Here is a 17,965-nt window from a genome sequence, read left to right as displayed (position 1 = left end):
TTTGTTTTATAGAAAGCTCTTAATTTTGATAATTTTTTTATCAATCAGTTGCCCGATTTAATAAACAAGAAGCAAATATATAGCAGACAATGTAATGAGGTGCTGGAACGATCACTTGCATTGATGTGAACTTGAGGGCGCAGAAACTCAGCTTGTGCCTCACAGATTTGAGAAATATGACTACTGAAATGAAATGTGTTTTTAAGTACTGACCAGCACTTACTACTTTTAAGTGAAAATATTCAAACCAAAATAAATAGGCTTCTCTCTTGATTATGTAATCCATATGAAATGTGCATTTCTCTCTGGCGTTCATGGTGAGTCCGCATCGTCAACTTGTTAATTTAGACACATTCATAATCACTACTTTATGTGTGCGGTCATAACGCTTATTATCCTGTAGGCTATAGTCTATTTAAGTTAAATTAATTTAAATTAATATAAAGGTGTGATTTATTCACGAATGGCTTAAATGAACAACTACTAGTCGACTAGAAAAAAAATAAAAAAATAGTCTGAGGCAGCCATTATTCCACATATTTTGGAGCCAGCAGGGCATTCTGTGTTGAGCGAGACACCACGGAATGAGTGAATATTCAGAAATGTGCTCTCCGCTCACGAGCTCTGATCAGAACAAACCCGAACCTCACGGTCTGCTGAACTTGCAGAAAAATACAAATAGACATAGCCAGACTAGAATATTTGTGTACAAATTATGAGCTTATTGACTTTTTTTATAATTCTTGACAAAATTAGAAGTTGTTTTTTTTTTTTTTGCACCCCTAGTTCCTACATCTATGGCCCAATGATGCAACAATGAGCATTTACTATTTTAAAAAAATGCGGGTCAGGAAGCGGGTTGGATATAATATTTTTCTTTTTTTGTGGTCCGAGTTGCGGGCGGGTTAGTTTAAAACATCGGTTGGGTGCGGGTTATTTATACATTGACCTGCGCATCACTGGTAACGGTCAGTGAGGGTGATGGGAAGATAGTTTTTAAAGGGTCATGAAACCCCAGACTACTTTTTCTGAGATTGTATCAGAAGTTTTTGTGTGTTGCACTTCATAGTCTTTAACTTTATGAAATGATCCTCTGCACTAATGCTCTCCAGACGCAGAGCAACCCCACCTTCATTCATAACCTCCTCTAACCTAAACTCAGAGACCCAGTTGGCCAAAAAAACCTGGCCGTTGTCCCAGAGGAAGAAGTGACAGTGGAAACCAGACTTACCCTGCCTTTATGAAATTACATTTAAACATAGAAACATGCATACACATATACTTTTTTTAATTAGTCTTCAATCCTCAGTTTGTAGTCAGTAAACATGATCACATTCAGCAGTCACAGCAGAAGTTAGAGACAGAATTTAACTGAAGTCCATTCAAAAGTTGTATGAATAATTTCTAAGAAGGTTGCAAGCTGTATTAAACACAACAACAAACAACAGTAAACACATTAATAAAATACTGGATATTTCTAATGTGTTCACATTATTTTCTCCAAACCCTGTGCACTTAAAGGGATAGTTCATCCAAAAATGAAAATTACCCCAAGATTTACTCACCCTCAAGACACCCTAGATGTATATGAATTTCTTCTTTCAGACAAATATAATCAGAGTTATATTAAATATGTCCTGGCTCTTCCAAGCTTTATAACGTGAGGTCAGACTCAAATGAGAATTAAAATAAATTACTGTAACATTACTAGTCATGTAACATGTGAAATGATGTAAGATACTCACTTCAGTGTGTTGAGTGTACAGTGTTTATCCTGCAGTAGAGCAGAGATCAGATTCACTCCTGTGTCTCCTAGTTCATGTCCACTCAGATTCAGTTCTCCCAGGAGTAACGGGTTTTTACCCACAATTCCAGTCACATACTGACAGCCTTCATCTGCAGCAGGACCCAAAAACCTGCAGAAGAGAAGATAAAGCTGGAATCAATTTAACGTGCATTACATCACAAAACATTTAAAGATTATCAAACATTGTTTATAACGAAAAGCTATAGTTCAAGTTTAAACAGTTGAACATTTAAATATATATATATATATATATTTAAGAAAGACAAAAGTTAAAAGTAAATTTAAAAGAAACTCAGGGGCAAAAGCTTATGATTCTCAAAAATCTGAAGATTTTTCTGCTTTTAAGCAGGAGATGAGGAAAGTTAACAAATAAATAACTAGCTTGTGACAGCTAAGCATTCATAGTGATATATTTAGTTGATCTTTTAATGCTGGCTCTTCCTATTATTATGTAGCAAAATTCACCAAACACTGGATTACTGATCCACTAACAGAGAACATGATCTGGGTTCAGACCATCTCTGGATAGTTTTATTTATCTGATAATTCTGCTCATTATGAGAGAACTGCAGGTTCAGACGTGTGTCTGTGTGTGTATCACTGATCCTCTCCTGACAAACATCACATGTTTGTGGTCTGTGATAGATCTGCTGTAGTAGATCTACAGTGTTGGGTTCTGAGCTTGATGGAAATTAATGTACAGTGCATTCAGTAACATTTAAACAATCAGGATAATAAATCACACTGAATATGTTTTTCCTAAGAAATGTCCACAATAACACAATCATAAATGTTAATTGAGGCACCAAACTACTGAACACCAGCACATCTAATGACCCAAAATGTCTAATTAACCAGTAACTTTTAACACAAATAAACTGTGCTGACATTTATCATCAAAACAACAGCAGCTGCAGCATCTGATCTTTCATGTTTGATTATTTTAAACAACAAATTGTGTACCTTACTGAATTAGTGAAATAATGTAATATAATACACTTTAATATAATATAATACAATACAATACATATACACATACATATATATATATGTATATATATATATATATATATACACACATTTTAAATATTTGTATAATTGATTGTGTATTATTTCATCAGGTCTCACCTCAGTGTGTTGAGTTGACAGTTTGGATCCTGTAGTAAATCACTGAGCAGCTTCACTCCTGATTCTCCAGGATCATTTCCTGCGAGATCCAGCTCTATCAGGTGTGAATGGTTTGATCTCAGAGCTGAAGACAGAGCTTTATAACCTTCTTCAGTGATTCTGCAGTCTGAAAGTCTTTTAGAAAAATATGGTATTCTTCATTATAACACAGATTGTCACACAAGTACATGTTCTAGAATGAAGAAAATAAAAAGATGTACTACAGGAATTTTGACCTGAATGGACTCTTTTCACAGTAAAGCTGGGTAAAGTTATATATTGGTGAAAATAAACAACAACAAATGCAATTTTAATTTTTTGGTGTTTTTATTTTCCACAATTATAACCTACAGTTGCAATCAAAATAACTCAACCCCTCAGAGACTGCAGTACTATACAAATACAAGCTTTTCTGAAGATCCAGGATAAAATATCAGTGACAGTTCAATGGTTTCAAAAGTAATAAATTAAAAGTCATAATGTCAATATATAATCGTATATAATGTATCATTTTTTAGTTATAAGATTTTAATAACAGATATGTCACAATTATTCAACCCTTATTCAACATTACTGTTTTACTTGGCAGTCTAAAGCCTCCAGGATTTCATCCAAAATATCTTCAATTGTGTTCCAACAACAAAACAAAGCTTTAACGGGTTTGGAACGACATGGGGGTAAATTTTCATTTTGGAGTGGAGTATCTCTTATTTGCATGGTGGAGAATAAAGTAGTTTAAAAACACAATTATGTCTTTAGAAACTCTAATAAAAACAGAATTAGCTTGAGCTGTTACACATACACAGATTTAACCCATGCATGTGCTGAAGTTGAGTAGCAAAAATGGAAGAAATCAACAGAGATCTCACAAAAGTTATAGAGAATAAATAATTGTATTTCTTTAGAAAGTCTGTAAAGGCTGTAAGAAGATTTCTAAGACATTAAAAAACCCTCAGCCTTATTCCTTATCTTAAAGTGTGTTGTACCAGAAAACCTTTTTAGGGTGTTGAAGAAAAACCTGCAATGTACAAAGACTTGCATGGCCTTCATGTTGAGACATCTTGGAGAATACAACTCTTGATCAAGAAGAACAAAAGGCAGACTTGAACTTGCTAAAATTCATTTGTGTAGACCTGTGTAGCTCTGGAAGAATGGTTTATGGAGTGATGTGACCAAACTGAAACTTTTTGGACCCATGGATCAGCGGTTTGTCTGCTGCAAAAAAGTCAAAGCTCATAAGAAAACCACCATCTCCATCATCATACTTTGAGGTGAAACAGTGCTGTTTAGGGGGTGTTTTACTGTAGCAGGAAGTGGAAACCATGACCGTATGAAGGACATCATGGATTCTTCAGGTATCAGGTCATTTTTGACAAGAATTCTGATGCCTTTGGTGCAAAGACTGAAGCTGATGATCAATGGACTTTACTGCAGGAAATTCATCCTAAAGTACAACATCCAAATCTACTTCTGCTTGGTTCAGGGATCAGTCATAGAATGTTCTTGAGTGACCTGTTCAGTCTCCAGATTTAATTCTCATTGAAAATATCTGGATGAATTTAAAGAAAGCAGTGGCAATGTGAAAACCAAAGATTATCAGTGATCTGGAAGCTTTTTCAGGCGAGGAATGGACCAAGACTGTAGTAGAGAGGTGACAGAAGTTTCTAAACACTTACAGGCAGCGTTTATTGGTGATTTTTATTAATAAAACTTTTTTTGGGGTGGGGGGGGGGGGTTAATAATTCTGTTTAGATCCAATTTGAATTTCATCATAATTCAATGTTCCATTCTGAGAATCACACAAAAGTCTATTAACAAACTTTAAAATTTTATTGATGCCTTTGTTAACTGTTTTCATAAAATTATATTCTCCGCAGCAAAATGTCTTGCAGGTCAAGGGGGATGAATTATATTGATTGCAACTGTATTATAACCTTCTTTAGTGATACTGCAGTCTGAAAGTCTTCAGAAAGACCAAATGAACTAATGAATGAATACAAAAATAAATACATACATGCATAAAAACATGCATTACACCATTAGGATATTAACATTTCCCATCACCTCCAAAAATCCATCTGTTTGTGAATATTTTATAAATGTATCTACACCAACACACCAATTTCACATTACTGACCCATTCCTTTCGACACAGCGCCAGTTTACAGAGCAGATGGAGGTTTACATAGATTCAGGTTTAGATTAACCAAATTCAGACCTGAGTATCTGTAGCGACTGTGAATTTCTCAACAGACTGGACAGTTCTGTCACTCCAGAGTCTCCTATATTATTCTCACTCAGATCCAGCTCCGTCAGATTTGAAGGGTTTGAATTTAGAGCTGCAGCCAGAGCATGACAACCTCCTTCTGTGATACAGTTATTCTTCAGACTGCACAAAGAGAAAACACTTCAGTTATAATCTTAATATTTACCAGTATGTTTTAGCTGACATTTGACAAATACTGGTGATGATGATGATGGCAACTCATTCAGTCAGCAATCTCTTATACAAGACGCACAAAAAACACCCAGTAGCAAAGAATTTAAAAATGTCCTTGCAACATTGAAATAATATATGTCAATGTGTTGAGTTGACAGTGTTTATCCTGCAGTAGAACAGCGATCTGATTCACTAGTGCAGTACATTGAGATCCAGTAATCTGTCTACTCATCGTGCCTAGATCTAGACTAAAAAAAAAAAAAAAACATTTAAAAACTGTCATTTGCATTCAGAAACGCCTCGAATATACCATATATGGTGACAACACCTCCCTTTATAAATCATGTAAATGTATAATGTCCTCACCGAAACCATGGAAAAAGAAAGCAGTACTGACTGAGAAGACATTCTGTGCACTCACTAAACAGATCAGTTCGCTCTTTTTAAACATGTTTTTTGAACAGAGCATGGTTTGCAGAATCCTCCAGCAAAGCAATATCAGTCATGACACTAAAGCTACATTTCAAATGACTTACCAGCTGCATGAAAAAAAGGCATATCTTATTATTTTCGTCTTGTTTTAGTTTAAATAATCAAAGTGCATTTACTATATAAGCAAAAATATATTTAGTGTTGTTTCCTGGGGAGATAAACAAGAATAAATATCTCATCTAACTTGAACTATTAAATTATAAATGTAGTATTTGCAATTAAAGGACACATGAAACACACAGTAGCACTTTCTTTTTGTAGTATTTCCATTCTAGCTCTAGATTCTCTGCTTAAGCATGCTCAGAGTTGTGCTTATATTTACACACATTCCTATGTTAAAAGTAACATTTGGAAGCAAACACTTTGCATGAGACTGTTCTTAAGCACTCATTACACGAACATCTGTGCGTATGTACTGTTGATAAATGAGGGTCCTGTAATGTAGAGTTTATGCTGGAATTAAAGCCTGCAAATTTTCAAAATTTAAATTAACAAAACACTAATGATTGTCACAAAACTTACCTCAGTATCTCTAATTTGCAGTTTATATTCTCCAGGCCAGTGCAGAGTAGCTTCACTCCTGAATCCTGCAGATTATTATTGTTCATGTTCAGCTCTTTCAGATTGGTATCTGATCCAAGAACCGAAGCCAGAGCTGGACAGCTTTTGTCTGTTAAGCCACAATCATTTAGCCTACAAGAGAAATAAATCAAATCACAAAGATAGATATATGTAATACATTCATTAAATACAAAAAAAAAAAAATAATTATACCAATACACTGCATATATATTAGAACTGTATTGATTCAGATTGATTCAAATAAAACTTAATAAAATATGTAAATGTATAATAGGTTTATATCATTAATGGCAAGGAGTTATATATTTAAAAGTGCTGCTCTATTATATGGATGAGTGTCTTGAGGTGGAGAATCTGGAGGTTAATCATTTATGCATTATGCAAGGGTATATCTCCTTTATAGCAGAAGTTGTATAAGTTGAACTGAATATTGGATTATAAACCACTAAGGAACAATGTGTTTTATAATAACATGATGTGCTTCTTCTGTAGCTAACTAAACAGCTTATTTTGCTGAAAAGAGATATTTTTACATAAAACCCATGTAAATCTAATAAAACAGCACTGCACTTTAATTCCAAAAGGACTGCAGTTTTTAAAGAAAAAAAAAGTTCAAGTAATTGTTTTGACTTTACCCTAAAAGAGATATATAATTATAACTAGGGGTGGGGGGGGGGACGATAGGGTATAGTATCGCAATCCGTAGCAATACAGATCTTTTAGTATACTATTTGGTAGAATTATAAAATAAATTTCTTGACAATCATTAGATGCTGGTGTTGAGTTTTTTTTTTTTTATTCCTTCTGGTGAGGTCAGCTGGGTCACCTTCTGAAATAAAGATGACGGCATAACGGAAAGTTATCATATGGAGATGTGTAGCACTGCGTGAGGCAAATGGTGTCACACCAGATACTGACTGGTTTTGGAGTGGACTTTTATAGTGGCCAGCCTAAAGCCTCTTTCACACTGAACATTGGACCCAGTAAATTGCCGGGTCGTCTTCTGTGTGAAGGCAAACACATCCCGGGATTGATCCAGGGTTAGGGACCTAGTAACATTACCGGGTTCAGTTCCAGAATGAGCTCTGTGTGAACAAAACCCAGAACTAATGCTGTAAAGGGTGTGTCGTAGTGATGACAGATGTTATCGTGTGACTCTTTTACCAGGTGTTTTGAAGGCAGATCAACGTTCGCGGCAAAAAAAAAAAAAAAAATTGCTAATTGTAATGAAGCAGAGATCAGTTCCTCACTTTCTGCGTTGAAGCTGAGATCATTCGCCATCTTACTTGAAAGTTAACCTGCCTAGCATTTTCGACTTATTACATTACATGTCACACCCTGATGTCACATGCATTTATGGGACCTTTAAGGGTTGTGTGTGAACGCATGCACATATTCCGGGTAATCACTGGCAGTGTGAAAGTGCAATTCCCTGGACACATTACCCGTGTATTTGCCGGAATCACAGTGTTAAATAATTGTATAATTATTTAGATAGTTCAAAAAAATTTTAAATTAATAAATCCAAAAACGTATAACTGATTCTGTTACATTGAAGTGGATAAAAAGTATTTACTGATATTTAATATTACGGTAACAGTTTACAATAAAGGTTTCATTAATGTTTAACACAAACAAACTATGAAAAATACATTACAGTATTTACTAGTCTTTCTTAAAGTTAGTTAATGAGAATACAGTTGTTTATTGTTAGTTCATGTTTATTAAGAGTGCATTAACTGTTAACTAACACAACTGTTAATTTTAATAATGAATTAGTAAATATTGAAATTAATATGAAAGGGTTATTTCAGGCAAAAATGGAAATTATAAAATTATAAAACAAAAATTATGACTTCACACCGAACGTCAACAGTCACAGCAGTCGCGCTCACAATAGACCCGGAAGAGAAGACGATGCTAAATAAAGTCATATTTTTAGTTTTTTTTTGGACCAAAATGTATTTTCGATGCTTTAACAAATTCTAACTGACTCTCTGATGTAACATGGACTTTGATGATGTTTTTATTACCTTTCTGGACATGGGCGGTATATCGTATATACATATTCAATGGAGGCAATTTTCATTTTTGGCTGAACTAACCCTTGAACTAAGATTAATAAATTCTTAGATTGCAAACTAAAGTATGTAACTTTATGAACCTTATTGTAAAGTTACCAATATTATTAAATTTAAAAAATATATATTTTTTTAAATTCAGCATCATTAAAATTTAGTTAAATTTAAAAAGTCTTACAAAATAAATGTCTATTATTTCATAAATTAATAAATAATCATTACAAAGCATTTTTGGTTTTCAGCCAAGTGCATCCAGAATTTTCGGTTTTCGTTTCAGCCCAGAATTTTCCTTTTCGGTGCATCCCTAGATGTAAGACTACATGTTTAATTTAATTTAAATTTAACAGTAATTTACTTTCAAGAACGAAATATCACAATTTCAATATCGCAATATAATCTCAGAATATCTCAATATATTGACATTAGTATCATGATAATATCGTATCGTGAGGCCTCTGGTGATTCACAACCCTGCTTATAACTGGTGTATGGTTAATTATCACTATAAATCATGGTGTCCAAGCCTGCTATATATCAATGTAGATTCATGTAATTTTAAGATGAGAACAAAACATGACAAGATATATTAATTAAATTACAGCGATCTTTTGGAGGTTTTGATGACTGCTGATAATCTAATGAGACACTCGTCTGATTTCTTGAATTTCTGAAGCTCAAACTCCTCCAGCTCCTCCTCTGATGTCAACAACACAAAGACCAAAGCAGACCACTGGGCAGGAGAAAGATCAGCAGATGATAGACTTCCTTTGCTAAGGTGGGTCTGAATTTCTTTCACCAGAGTTTGGTCGTTCAGTTCATTCAGACAGTAGAACAGATTGATGGATCTCTCTGGAGACAGATTAGACTCTAATTTCTGCTTGATGTACTGAACTATTTCCTTTTTGCTCTGCTCATTTCTATCTTGCTGTGTCAACAGACCCTGTAAGAGCCTCTGATTGGACTGGAGAGACAAACCAAGGAGGAATCTAAGAAAGAGATCCAGGTGTCCATTATCACTCTCTAGTGCCTTGTCCACTGCAGTCTTGAGCAAATCAGTCATGTTTTTTTTGGACTGAAGTGACAGTCCAAGAAGAAAGTGAAGGAAATGGCCCAGATAAACACCACCACTTTCAAGCACCTTGTCCACTGCAGTCTTGAGCAAATCAATCATGTTTTCACTTTTATTTTCCTGTTCTGTAGAGTCTTGATCAAACACATATTTCTTCTTTCTGTCTAGAAACAGATGTGCATAAAGGGCTGCAATAAACTCTTGAATGCTCAAGTGAACGAAGCAGTACATGGTACCAAGAGTGATCCCTGTTTCCTCCTTAAAGATCTGGGTACACATGCCTGAGTACACTGATGCCTTATAGACGTCAATACCACTGGCTTCCAGATCTGTGTCATAGAAGATCACATTGTTTCTTTCCAGCTGATCAAATGCCAGTTTCCCCAGTGAAAAGATGGCATCTTTATCCCAGGAAACATCTGGTGTATATTCTCCATCATACTTTCGTCTGCTCTGCTGGATCTGAAATCTGAGGAAGTGTGTGTACATTTGTGTCAGAGTCTTAGGAGTGTCTTCAGTATTTGACTCCTGCAGTGTTTTGGAGACATCATCAGCCTGATTGTTTTTCACAACATTATTTCTTTTCTTCTCTAAAATGTTCTGGAGAACAGTGGCTGAAATCCAGCAGAAGACTGGGATGTGGCACATGATAAAGAGACTCTTTGATTGTTTAACATGATCAATGATTTCTTTGGCCTGATTCTCATCCGTGAATCTTTTTCTGAAGTACTCCTCCTTTTGTGCATCATTGAATCCTCGTATCTCTGTCAGCCGGTCGATACAGTCAGGAGGAATCTTACTGGCAGCTGCTGGTCTGCTGGTGATCCAGATGAGAGCAGAAGGAATCAGATTTCCCTTGATGAGGTTCGTCAGGAGAACATCCAGAGAGGCTGGTGATGAAACATCAGACCACGTCTCATTATCCTTAAAGTTTACAGGAAATCGACATTCATCCAATCCATCAAGAATGAACAAGACTTTGAACTGATTTCTTCTTGTAAGGTTCAGTCCTTTTGTCTCTGGGAAAAACTGAGTTATAAGGTCCATCAAACTTAGTTTTTCTTGCTTCTTTAAGTTCATCTCTCTAAATGGAAGAGGAAATATGAAGCTGATATCTTGATTTTCTTTTCCTTCGGCCCAATCCAGAACAAACTTCTGCACAGAGACTGATTTTCCGATGCCAGCAACTCCTTTTGTCAGTACAGTTCTGATCTGCTTGTCTTGTTCAGGTGCTTCAAACAAATGTTTGCACTCAACCTGTATCTCCTGTGATTCATGACGTCTGGAAGCAACTTCAATCTGTCTCACCTCATGTTCAGTATTGACCTGTTCACTACAACCCTGAGTGATATAGAGATCTGTGTAGATGTTCTTCAGAAGTGTAGAGTCACCTTCCTTTGCTATTCCTTCAAACACACATTGATACTTCTTCTTTAGGCTACACTTTAGCTGATGAATGAAGACCAGATTATCTAAACAGAAACAAAAATACAGATATTGTTTAATCTTATTTTCTATCTACATTTATAAGTGACAATCTGATAGATGATCACGAGTCTCTTACCTTCTAGAGTATCAGCAGCTTCATCTTGCTTCATCTCTCTCAGGAAGTAGAGCGTGAGATCAAGAGCTGCTTCTTTCATACTGCATCTGTTCTCATTAAAGTCCTTCACAAAGTATTGCAAGTTCTCTTTTTGTAATATTTTCTTAAACTTTTCCAGTTCTTTCTTCAGAAATGTGATTATTTTGCTCTCAAGATCCTATAAAGAAAGACAAGAATGAATGAGAGAAAACAATCATATATTTGGTCAAAAGTATGTATTCAGTAATTAAACATATTCATCAAAAATCAATTTGAGACAAACAGTGATTTGTTGTAAATATGAATAAAAATAGGCATTCATTCTTATTTTATATGTTCTTATAAAGAAAAAATTGCAATAAAATTTCTGTCACATTCTTATTGAATATTATTATTAAATATTCTTGAAAATGTGTTTTATTACCTGGAAGATCTGCAGGAGACTGTCTGTAAAATTATTGTGGTTCCTGTGAGAGTGTAAACCTGGATCTAATGTTTCATACTGAAGCCTGATAGTTAATAAAATAAATCAAAATACTGCACTTTTAGGAAAAGAAATATGACCAAAATATCTTGTAAATATTTGAGCAAAGAAAAAAACAATACTTTGAAAAATGTATGGACTAAACGTTTTATGATAATTATTCACTGATGCACTTTCTGACACAGTCTGTGTGTAAACAATAAGAAACGCATCAAATACCGTTTGGTTCGTGATGTTGTTTCTTCACTGAAGTTTAGTGGTTCTTCCTTTGATCGGTCACTCTTCACAGACACAGAACTGGACACATGTGAGTCTGATCTTACACTGATGACACAAAGAACAAAACACTTTACTACAGGAGCTCCTTCAGTCTCATTTAAAGAGCTTCACTGTTGAGGATGGTAATGAAGCACAGTATAGACATGCATTTGTCCATCTATGACTATGAATCGATGGAAAGACATTCATGTTTGGCTTTATGATCTATTTTCATGGTTAATTTATACCTCCTTGTGTCTGCTTGTGTGATTGTGTTACTGGAGAGAAGCTCCGGACTGAGTTCAATAAAGAGGAAATTAGTGATTTATCGTTTTATTTCATTAATTTCTATCACAAGCATCTTAGTGGAGAAATAAGCCAACACAACATTACAATGTCAAAGAATAAATACCTTTTGATAGATGTTTTTTTCTCACTTAAATCTGGTATGTCATTATCCTTTGATCGTTCACTCTTCACAGACACATTTGATCCTGATCTTACACTAATGACAAAAAGAGAGAAGATAAATTTCTTTTTCATTTTCTTTTTTGACTAAAATGGAGAACAGAAGTGTCAACGCTACACAGTTCTGTTAGCATACTTCAATTTAAGAGAGCATATGATGCTATTTTAAAAATTCAACACTTTGTTTATTGGGTGTAATAATAATAACAGTAACAATGTCGTTGAAATAATTACCATATCTGTTGGACTCAGAGTCCAAGTCTGAGCTGAACCTTTCAGAGATAAGGTTTTATTTTGCTACTCTCTAATCTTTCAGATACAATCTCATAAAGTTATAATTTTTCTTCTTCACTGTAACAACTTGATGTCCTGAAGTGCCAACATAAAATAGTTATTTAGGTGTGGTTTATTGTATTTTATGTACAGTGTATTTAGGCGTAGTTTATTGTATTTTATGTACAGTGTATTTAGGTGAGGTTTATTGTATTTTATGTACAGTGTATTTAGGTGTGGTTTATTGTATTTTATGTACAGTGTATTTAGGTGTGGTTTATTGTATTTTATGTACAGTGTATTTAGGCGTGGTTTATTGTATTTTATGTACAGTGTATTTAGCTGTGGTTTATTGTATTTTATGTACAGTGTATTTAGGCGTGGTTTATTGTATTTTATGTACAGTGTATTTAGGCGTGGTTTATTGTATTTTATGTACAGTGTATTTAGTGGTGTATATCTGATGTTGTACACAGGAAGCTGGGAGAAAATGCACTTCAGCTTCATAAAGCGTGCTGTACACAAGCTAACCTTTGGGTCGTATGGCTCAGGAATAGAGTTATTAATAAATCTTAAACACTGAATCCAAACAAAGAGGGTTTGCTTTCTCATCCAAACACACAGTGTCTCCACAACATAACGACAACACTACAACTCACTGAAGACTCGACTTCTCTTTGTGTAAACCTTTGAACAGTATTACGATTGTGATGCACACATATGTGAAATTAATATCTGGACTAGTGTTGTCAAAAGACCCGGTACTTCGGTACCAAGTCGGTACTAAATTTTTTTAAATGTGACGGTACCAGGTTTCTTTAAGTACCGGTAGTACAGAGGTCCCGTTCAAACCCGGTTCAGTGCTATGATTTCCGCAAAGCAGAAAACGAGGAAGGAATCTCAAAATCCAGTCATGAAAATGAAACTTACATTTTAATATGGACAGTCATGGAATTTGTCAAAGTTAGCATAAATTAATAAAATCAAATCTCCAAATGGACCAGTATCTGTAAATGTTAAGCCGCAAAAGTTGTTTGAAATATGAATCCGTGTTCTCTGTGTGAATTAATGAATGGCAGAGATGTGCGGGTTTGTTTACTACATAGACTGAAGTGCATGACGCTTGCATTAATTTCAGCATCTGGGCCCGTATCCCAAAAGATTCTGAGAATCCTCTCAGAGAGCTCCTAACTTAACCTAAAGATTCCTTGCCAGGAGTTTTAGCTTAGAACTGATTCCAGAACATTTTCAGTGAACTCTGAGCAAGGAATGGATGGAAAATCCTATCTTAGTGAGGAGGTGTGGTTGACCCCGTTGCTAGGTATGAGTCATCATTTCAAAAGCCGTGATTGGTTGATCCTACAAGTTTGATGAAAATGAACTTTTGGTGATAATGAGCAAATGATGTACCCTCAAATCAATAAACATAATTATACACTCTAATCTTATGCAGACTGTAATTGTAAATAATGTTTCACATTCAAGAAAATATCTGGAAAATGAAAAGTAAGCTGTAGGGGTTATAGCCTAACATTAGAATTTAAAATATGTGAAAACTTAAGCTCCTTACACCCTGTTTAAATAATGATTTGTGTCTTATTTGATCATATTAATATCCTAGCTGGCATATTTTGTACTTTCACTCCCATATGGACCCCATTGAAAACAAGATGGCCTATCTCAAGGGGCTGTCCTTAATGAAGTAGAAATTACAACGTTACAACTCAGTGTGGTCTTAACGAGGGTAACACGGCTCAGCTTTTATCAATGTCTGTGATTGCTGGCTGGTCTATTTATGAAGGCTTGATAACAAATATCCTACAAACACAGAAAATGGAGAAAAAAAGGAATTGCAAGCTGAACTGGACTGAGGAGCAAGGTTTGTTGCTGGCCCAGTTGGTGAAGTAATAGCATCTCTAAGGAGATCCACCACAAACATGATTCCTGTACAAATCCAATCTGTAGCGTCTCAATAATTCCCTGTCATCCAGTGTTTGCAGGACATCTCTCCTGCCTCCTCTGTTGGCCATTTTGGGCAGCTGCTTAGGGGAACTCCTAAGCCACTAAAAGTCCTCTTCCCTGCTCTTAGCGGATCTCGCCTTAGGAGCCCTTTTAAGCGCTAGGAATCTTGAGGAATAGCTTTTATATTAACTGGGATTTTCGTGTCACTTTTAGGGGCAATTCTAAGAAAACGCCATGACTCTGAGAATTTTCTTAGAATTTGGCCGCTAGGAGCCACTTTTTGCACAAAAATTATTTAGGGATACGGGCCCTGAGCTTCAGAGTTCTCTCTCCATCAAGCGATCTGAACTTTTCAGTTCATCTCAATGGACACACAGCGCACCTGTATTTGATGCTCTGTAAACTCTTTGTGAAGGTGCACAACTCACCGTCGCTTTACTGATAACGCTGTTTCTCACACATGCAAAGAGAGAGAGAGTGAGAGTCTTACCACGCTGAATCGACACGCTATATGTAAACTATTCTTTGTTGTCTTCCCCTGTCAAAATAATGGTGTTTATTTAAAATTATTCATATTCATTTTCGAACAAACAGAAGACATACCGGTTTCTCCGGTAGTGGGCGGAGCTAATGCGCAAATGGCAATTTCATTGGCTGGCGCTGATCTAGTAGCCTGACTATGTCAGACTTACTACTTCCGCTCAATTTCATTTCGCTTCTGTACTCAGTCTGATACAGCGTCAGAGCTTTCTGTTTGCCACCACTCTGAAAACAACCGGGCCAATCAACGAGCAGAGGGCGGGCTGAGAGCCGTGACGTAGATGCTAAGCACCGAGTTTTAAATTGTAGGTTAGAGAAATCGAAAACCGAAACGACCGCAGAAATGGGAAACGAGACACGGGATGCAATTTGCTCTGTTATGGAGAACATTCAACTCTTTTTCAAACTGAAGCCAGAACAAGAAGAGTGTTTAACAACAGGTTTACAGTGGAAGTTCAATCATAGATTTGAGTTCGATGCATGATGTCTGTGCTTCGATGCGGCTGTACAGGCGCATAACATATGTCATAACTAAACGTATCTGATTGGCTTACGGGTAACTAATTATTTTAAACTTCAGACAAGCGCCCCCTAGCGAGAGAGAAAACACTTCTCTATTATGCCATTCCAGACTCTGTCTACGAAGCAAAGTGAAGTAGCAGAGTCTGGTATTACCAGGCTACTGATCTAGTACCGTCCCTGTTTTGATTTCAGCAAATCAGTTTGACCGAACGCAGACAACATGATTAATATTCATGAACCCAGCAGCTCATCAATGCATAGTGCATTGTATATACATTAGTATGATAGTAGAATTAGTAGTAGTATTATCTATTAATAATAATTAATATGATCTATTACTATTTTTTTTTACAGAAACCCTCAATGACCAAAAATATCTTAAGCATCACCACCAGTCTTAAGTTCAGTTAAAATTACAAATATGCATTCATTAGGCCTAAAAGTTAATTTTTACATAAAGGCATTGTGCTAGAAATATTACTATTATTTAGTAAAATGTATGTGATACTGCTACTACTGTTGAAACAATTTATAAAACTTTATTTTTTAAAGAAATAAATCACAATATTTCTTCCATGTTTTAATTTTAATAGCAAATCCCCTTTATTTACCAAAAATAAAAGGTGTTTAAATTTCATAAATTAAAAGACAAATTACATTTGGGTGAAACTTGTTTACTGTTTTTCATAATTATATAACTTGTAGAAAAACTTTAAACACAATTGCAAATAAGTATAAAGAATGGCATTGGTTTTAATATAAGTGCTAAAAAGTTATTTTTTTTTAAAATTAGCATATTTTTGTGTTTTGCTTTGGTACCGGAATTGGTACCGAGAACCATGGATTTTCACTGGTATCGGTACCGAATACTGAAATTTTGGTACCGTGACAACACTAATCTGGACTTCAGTCAAGGCATTTTAATCATTTCTGGATCAGTGTTTTCTGTTAGACAGAATAAACCACTTTGCAGGAGACTGTGACCTTTGTAACTTTGAAGATATTTTACAGATCACATATATATATTACACACTAAAGAAAGACTAAAACAATAAAAAAAAATCATCATATGACCATATTAAATTAAGTGTGGAGTAATTTTTAATGACTGACAATAAATGTATGACCTAAAACCAAAGTCACTGATGTGGAATAATTGACTAAAGTACAGACCCAGTGCTGAAGAGTGACTGTAAAATTAATGTAAATGATGATTTTGATTTTCAATTATGAGATATATATATTAAAAATAATCAATAGATGATAAATAAATATAAAATATATATATATATATATATATATTTATTTATTTTCTTATGAGAGCGTTTTGAAACTCCAAAGTTCTGCAAATCATTTGTAAATATAACACAAAGTTTGTTAAGGTTTTGTTTTTTCAGCAAACCTCTGAAACTGCAGCAGTGTTTAAAATGATTGTCTGAAAACAGACTCAGTCTTACCTCTGTTTGTGTGAGAGACTCATCTTTCCTCTCTTCTCTGACATACTGCAGATGAACAGCTCAACACTGAGATCTTTGTGTCTCTGAAGACGATCAGATGCTCATCATGACCTGGACATGACAATGAGATCTAGATCATGAGAGTTCAGAGGAACAAATGTTTCTGCTTCTCTGTGGTTTGTTACTTCGGTGACAGACAGGTATAAGTTATAACTGAACAAATCCCGCTTCATCCAGCTCTGAAACGCGTTCATCATTCTCCTAAATAAGTGTAATGGTGAAAGTATTCAGACTTACTTGCAGTAGTTCAGACGATCTTGTGCTGCAGGAACAGAATCCAGAAGTCTTTCAAACACTTCCGGTTTGTGATCGCTGTTAAACACCTGTGCGATCTTCACGATTGATGTTTGTCACCTGACACGACTTCATCTTGGAGAAAATCAAAGTCCAGTTAACAACAGATCTCGTGCATCAGCGCCACCAACTGGACACGAATGTGAAGCACAAACACACCTGCTTTCTCCTTCTTCTTCCTTCTAACAGCAGATCCCAAACTAAAACAGTGCACTAGCGCCACCTGCTGTTTCTTCACATTCTCCCTCTCAATCTGCTCCATTCACCTCCTTCTGAAAGTGAAAGAAAGTGAAAGTGAAAGTGAAGTGTGTGGTGGAAAAATTAATTTACATTGCTTCTGCATGACCATATATGCTTATGAAATACTGTATATGCATGTGTTTTCTTAGAACTGCTGTGAGGACATGGGCATTTCCAGACAATGCTA

General features: G+C 35.4%; 2 protein-coding genes across 2 annotated transcripts in view; both read right to left on the bottom strand.

Moving 5' to 3' along the window:
- LOC127987694 (uncharacterized) overlaps positions 1 to 17,965 on the bottom strand; it is a 2,462,016-nt gene that overhangs the window by 722,242 nt on the left and 1,721,809 nt on the right. Inside the window, exons 128-131 of the mRNA XM_052590053.1 lie at positions 6,429 to 6,599; positions 5,193 to 5,363; positions 2,936 to 3,109; positions 1,746 to 1,916 (exon numbers count right to left, since the gene is read on the bottom strand). Coding sequence (XP_052446013.1) covers positions 1,746 to 1,916; positions 2,936 to 3,109; positions 5,193 to 5,363; positions 6,429 to 6,599 — 687 coding nt within the window. The remainder of the gene's footprint in view (positions 1 to 1,745; positions 1,917 to 2,935; positions 3,110 to 5,192; positions 5,364 to 6,428; positions 6,600 to 17,965) is intronic.
- LOC127987766 (protein NLRC3-like) lies at positions 9,165 to 17,785 on the bottom strand. Its single transcript, XM_052590172.1, has 8 exons — positions 17,698 to 17,785; positions 17,482 to 17,613; positions 17,185 to 17,295; positions 12,375 to 12,467; positions 11,924 to 12,028; positions 11,645 to 11,729; positions 11,203 to 11,398; positions 9,165 to 11,110 (listed from the first exon to the last, which is right to left on the bottom strand). The coding sequence occupies exons 3-8, from the start codon at positions 17,226 to 17,228 to the stop codon at positions 9,165 to 9,167; spliced, it is 2,469 nt and encodes an 822-aa protein (XP_052446132.1). The 5' UTR covers positions 17,229 to 17,295; positions 17,482 to 17,613; positions 17,698 to 17,785.

Source organism: Carassius gibelio, chromosome B22, assembly GCF_023724105.1.
Source record: "Carassius gibelio isolate Cgi1373 ecotype wild population from Czech Republic chromosome B22, carGib1.2-hapl.c, whole genome shotgun sequence".
Classification (NCBI taxonomy): Eukaryota; Metazoa; Chordata; class Actinopteri; order Cypriniformes; family Cyprinidae; genus Carassius; species Carassius gibelio.
Note: the sequence above shows the minus strand (reverse complement) of the source record. Positions and strands in the feature narration are given on the sequence as shown.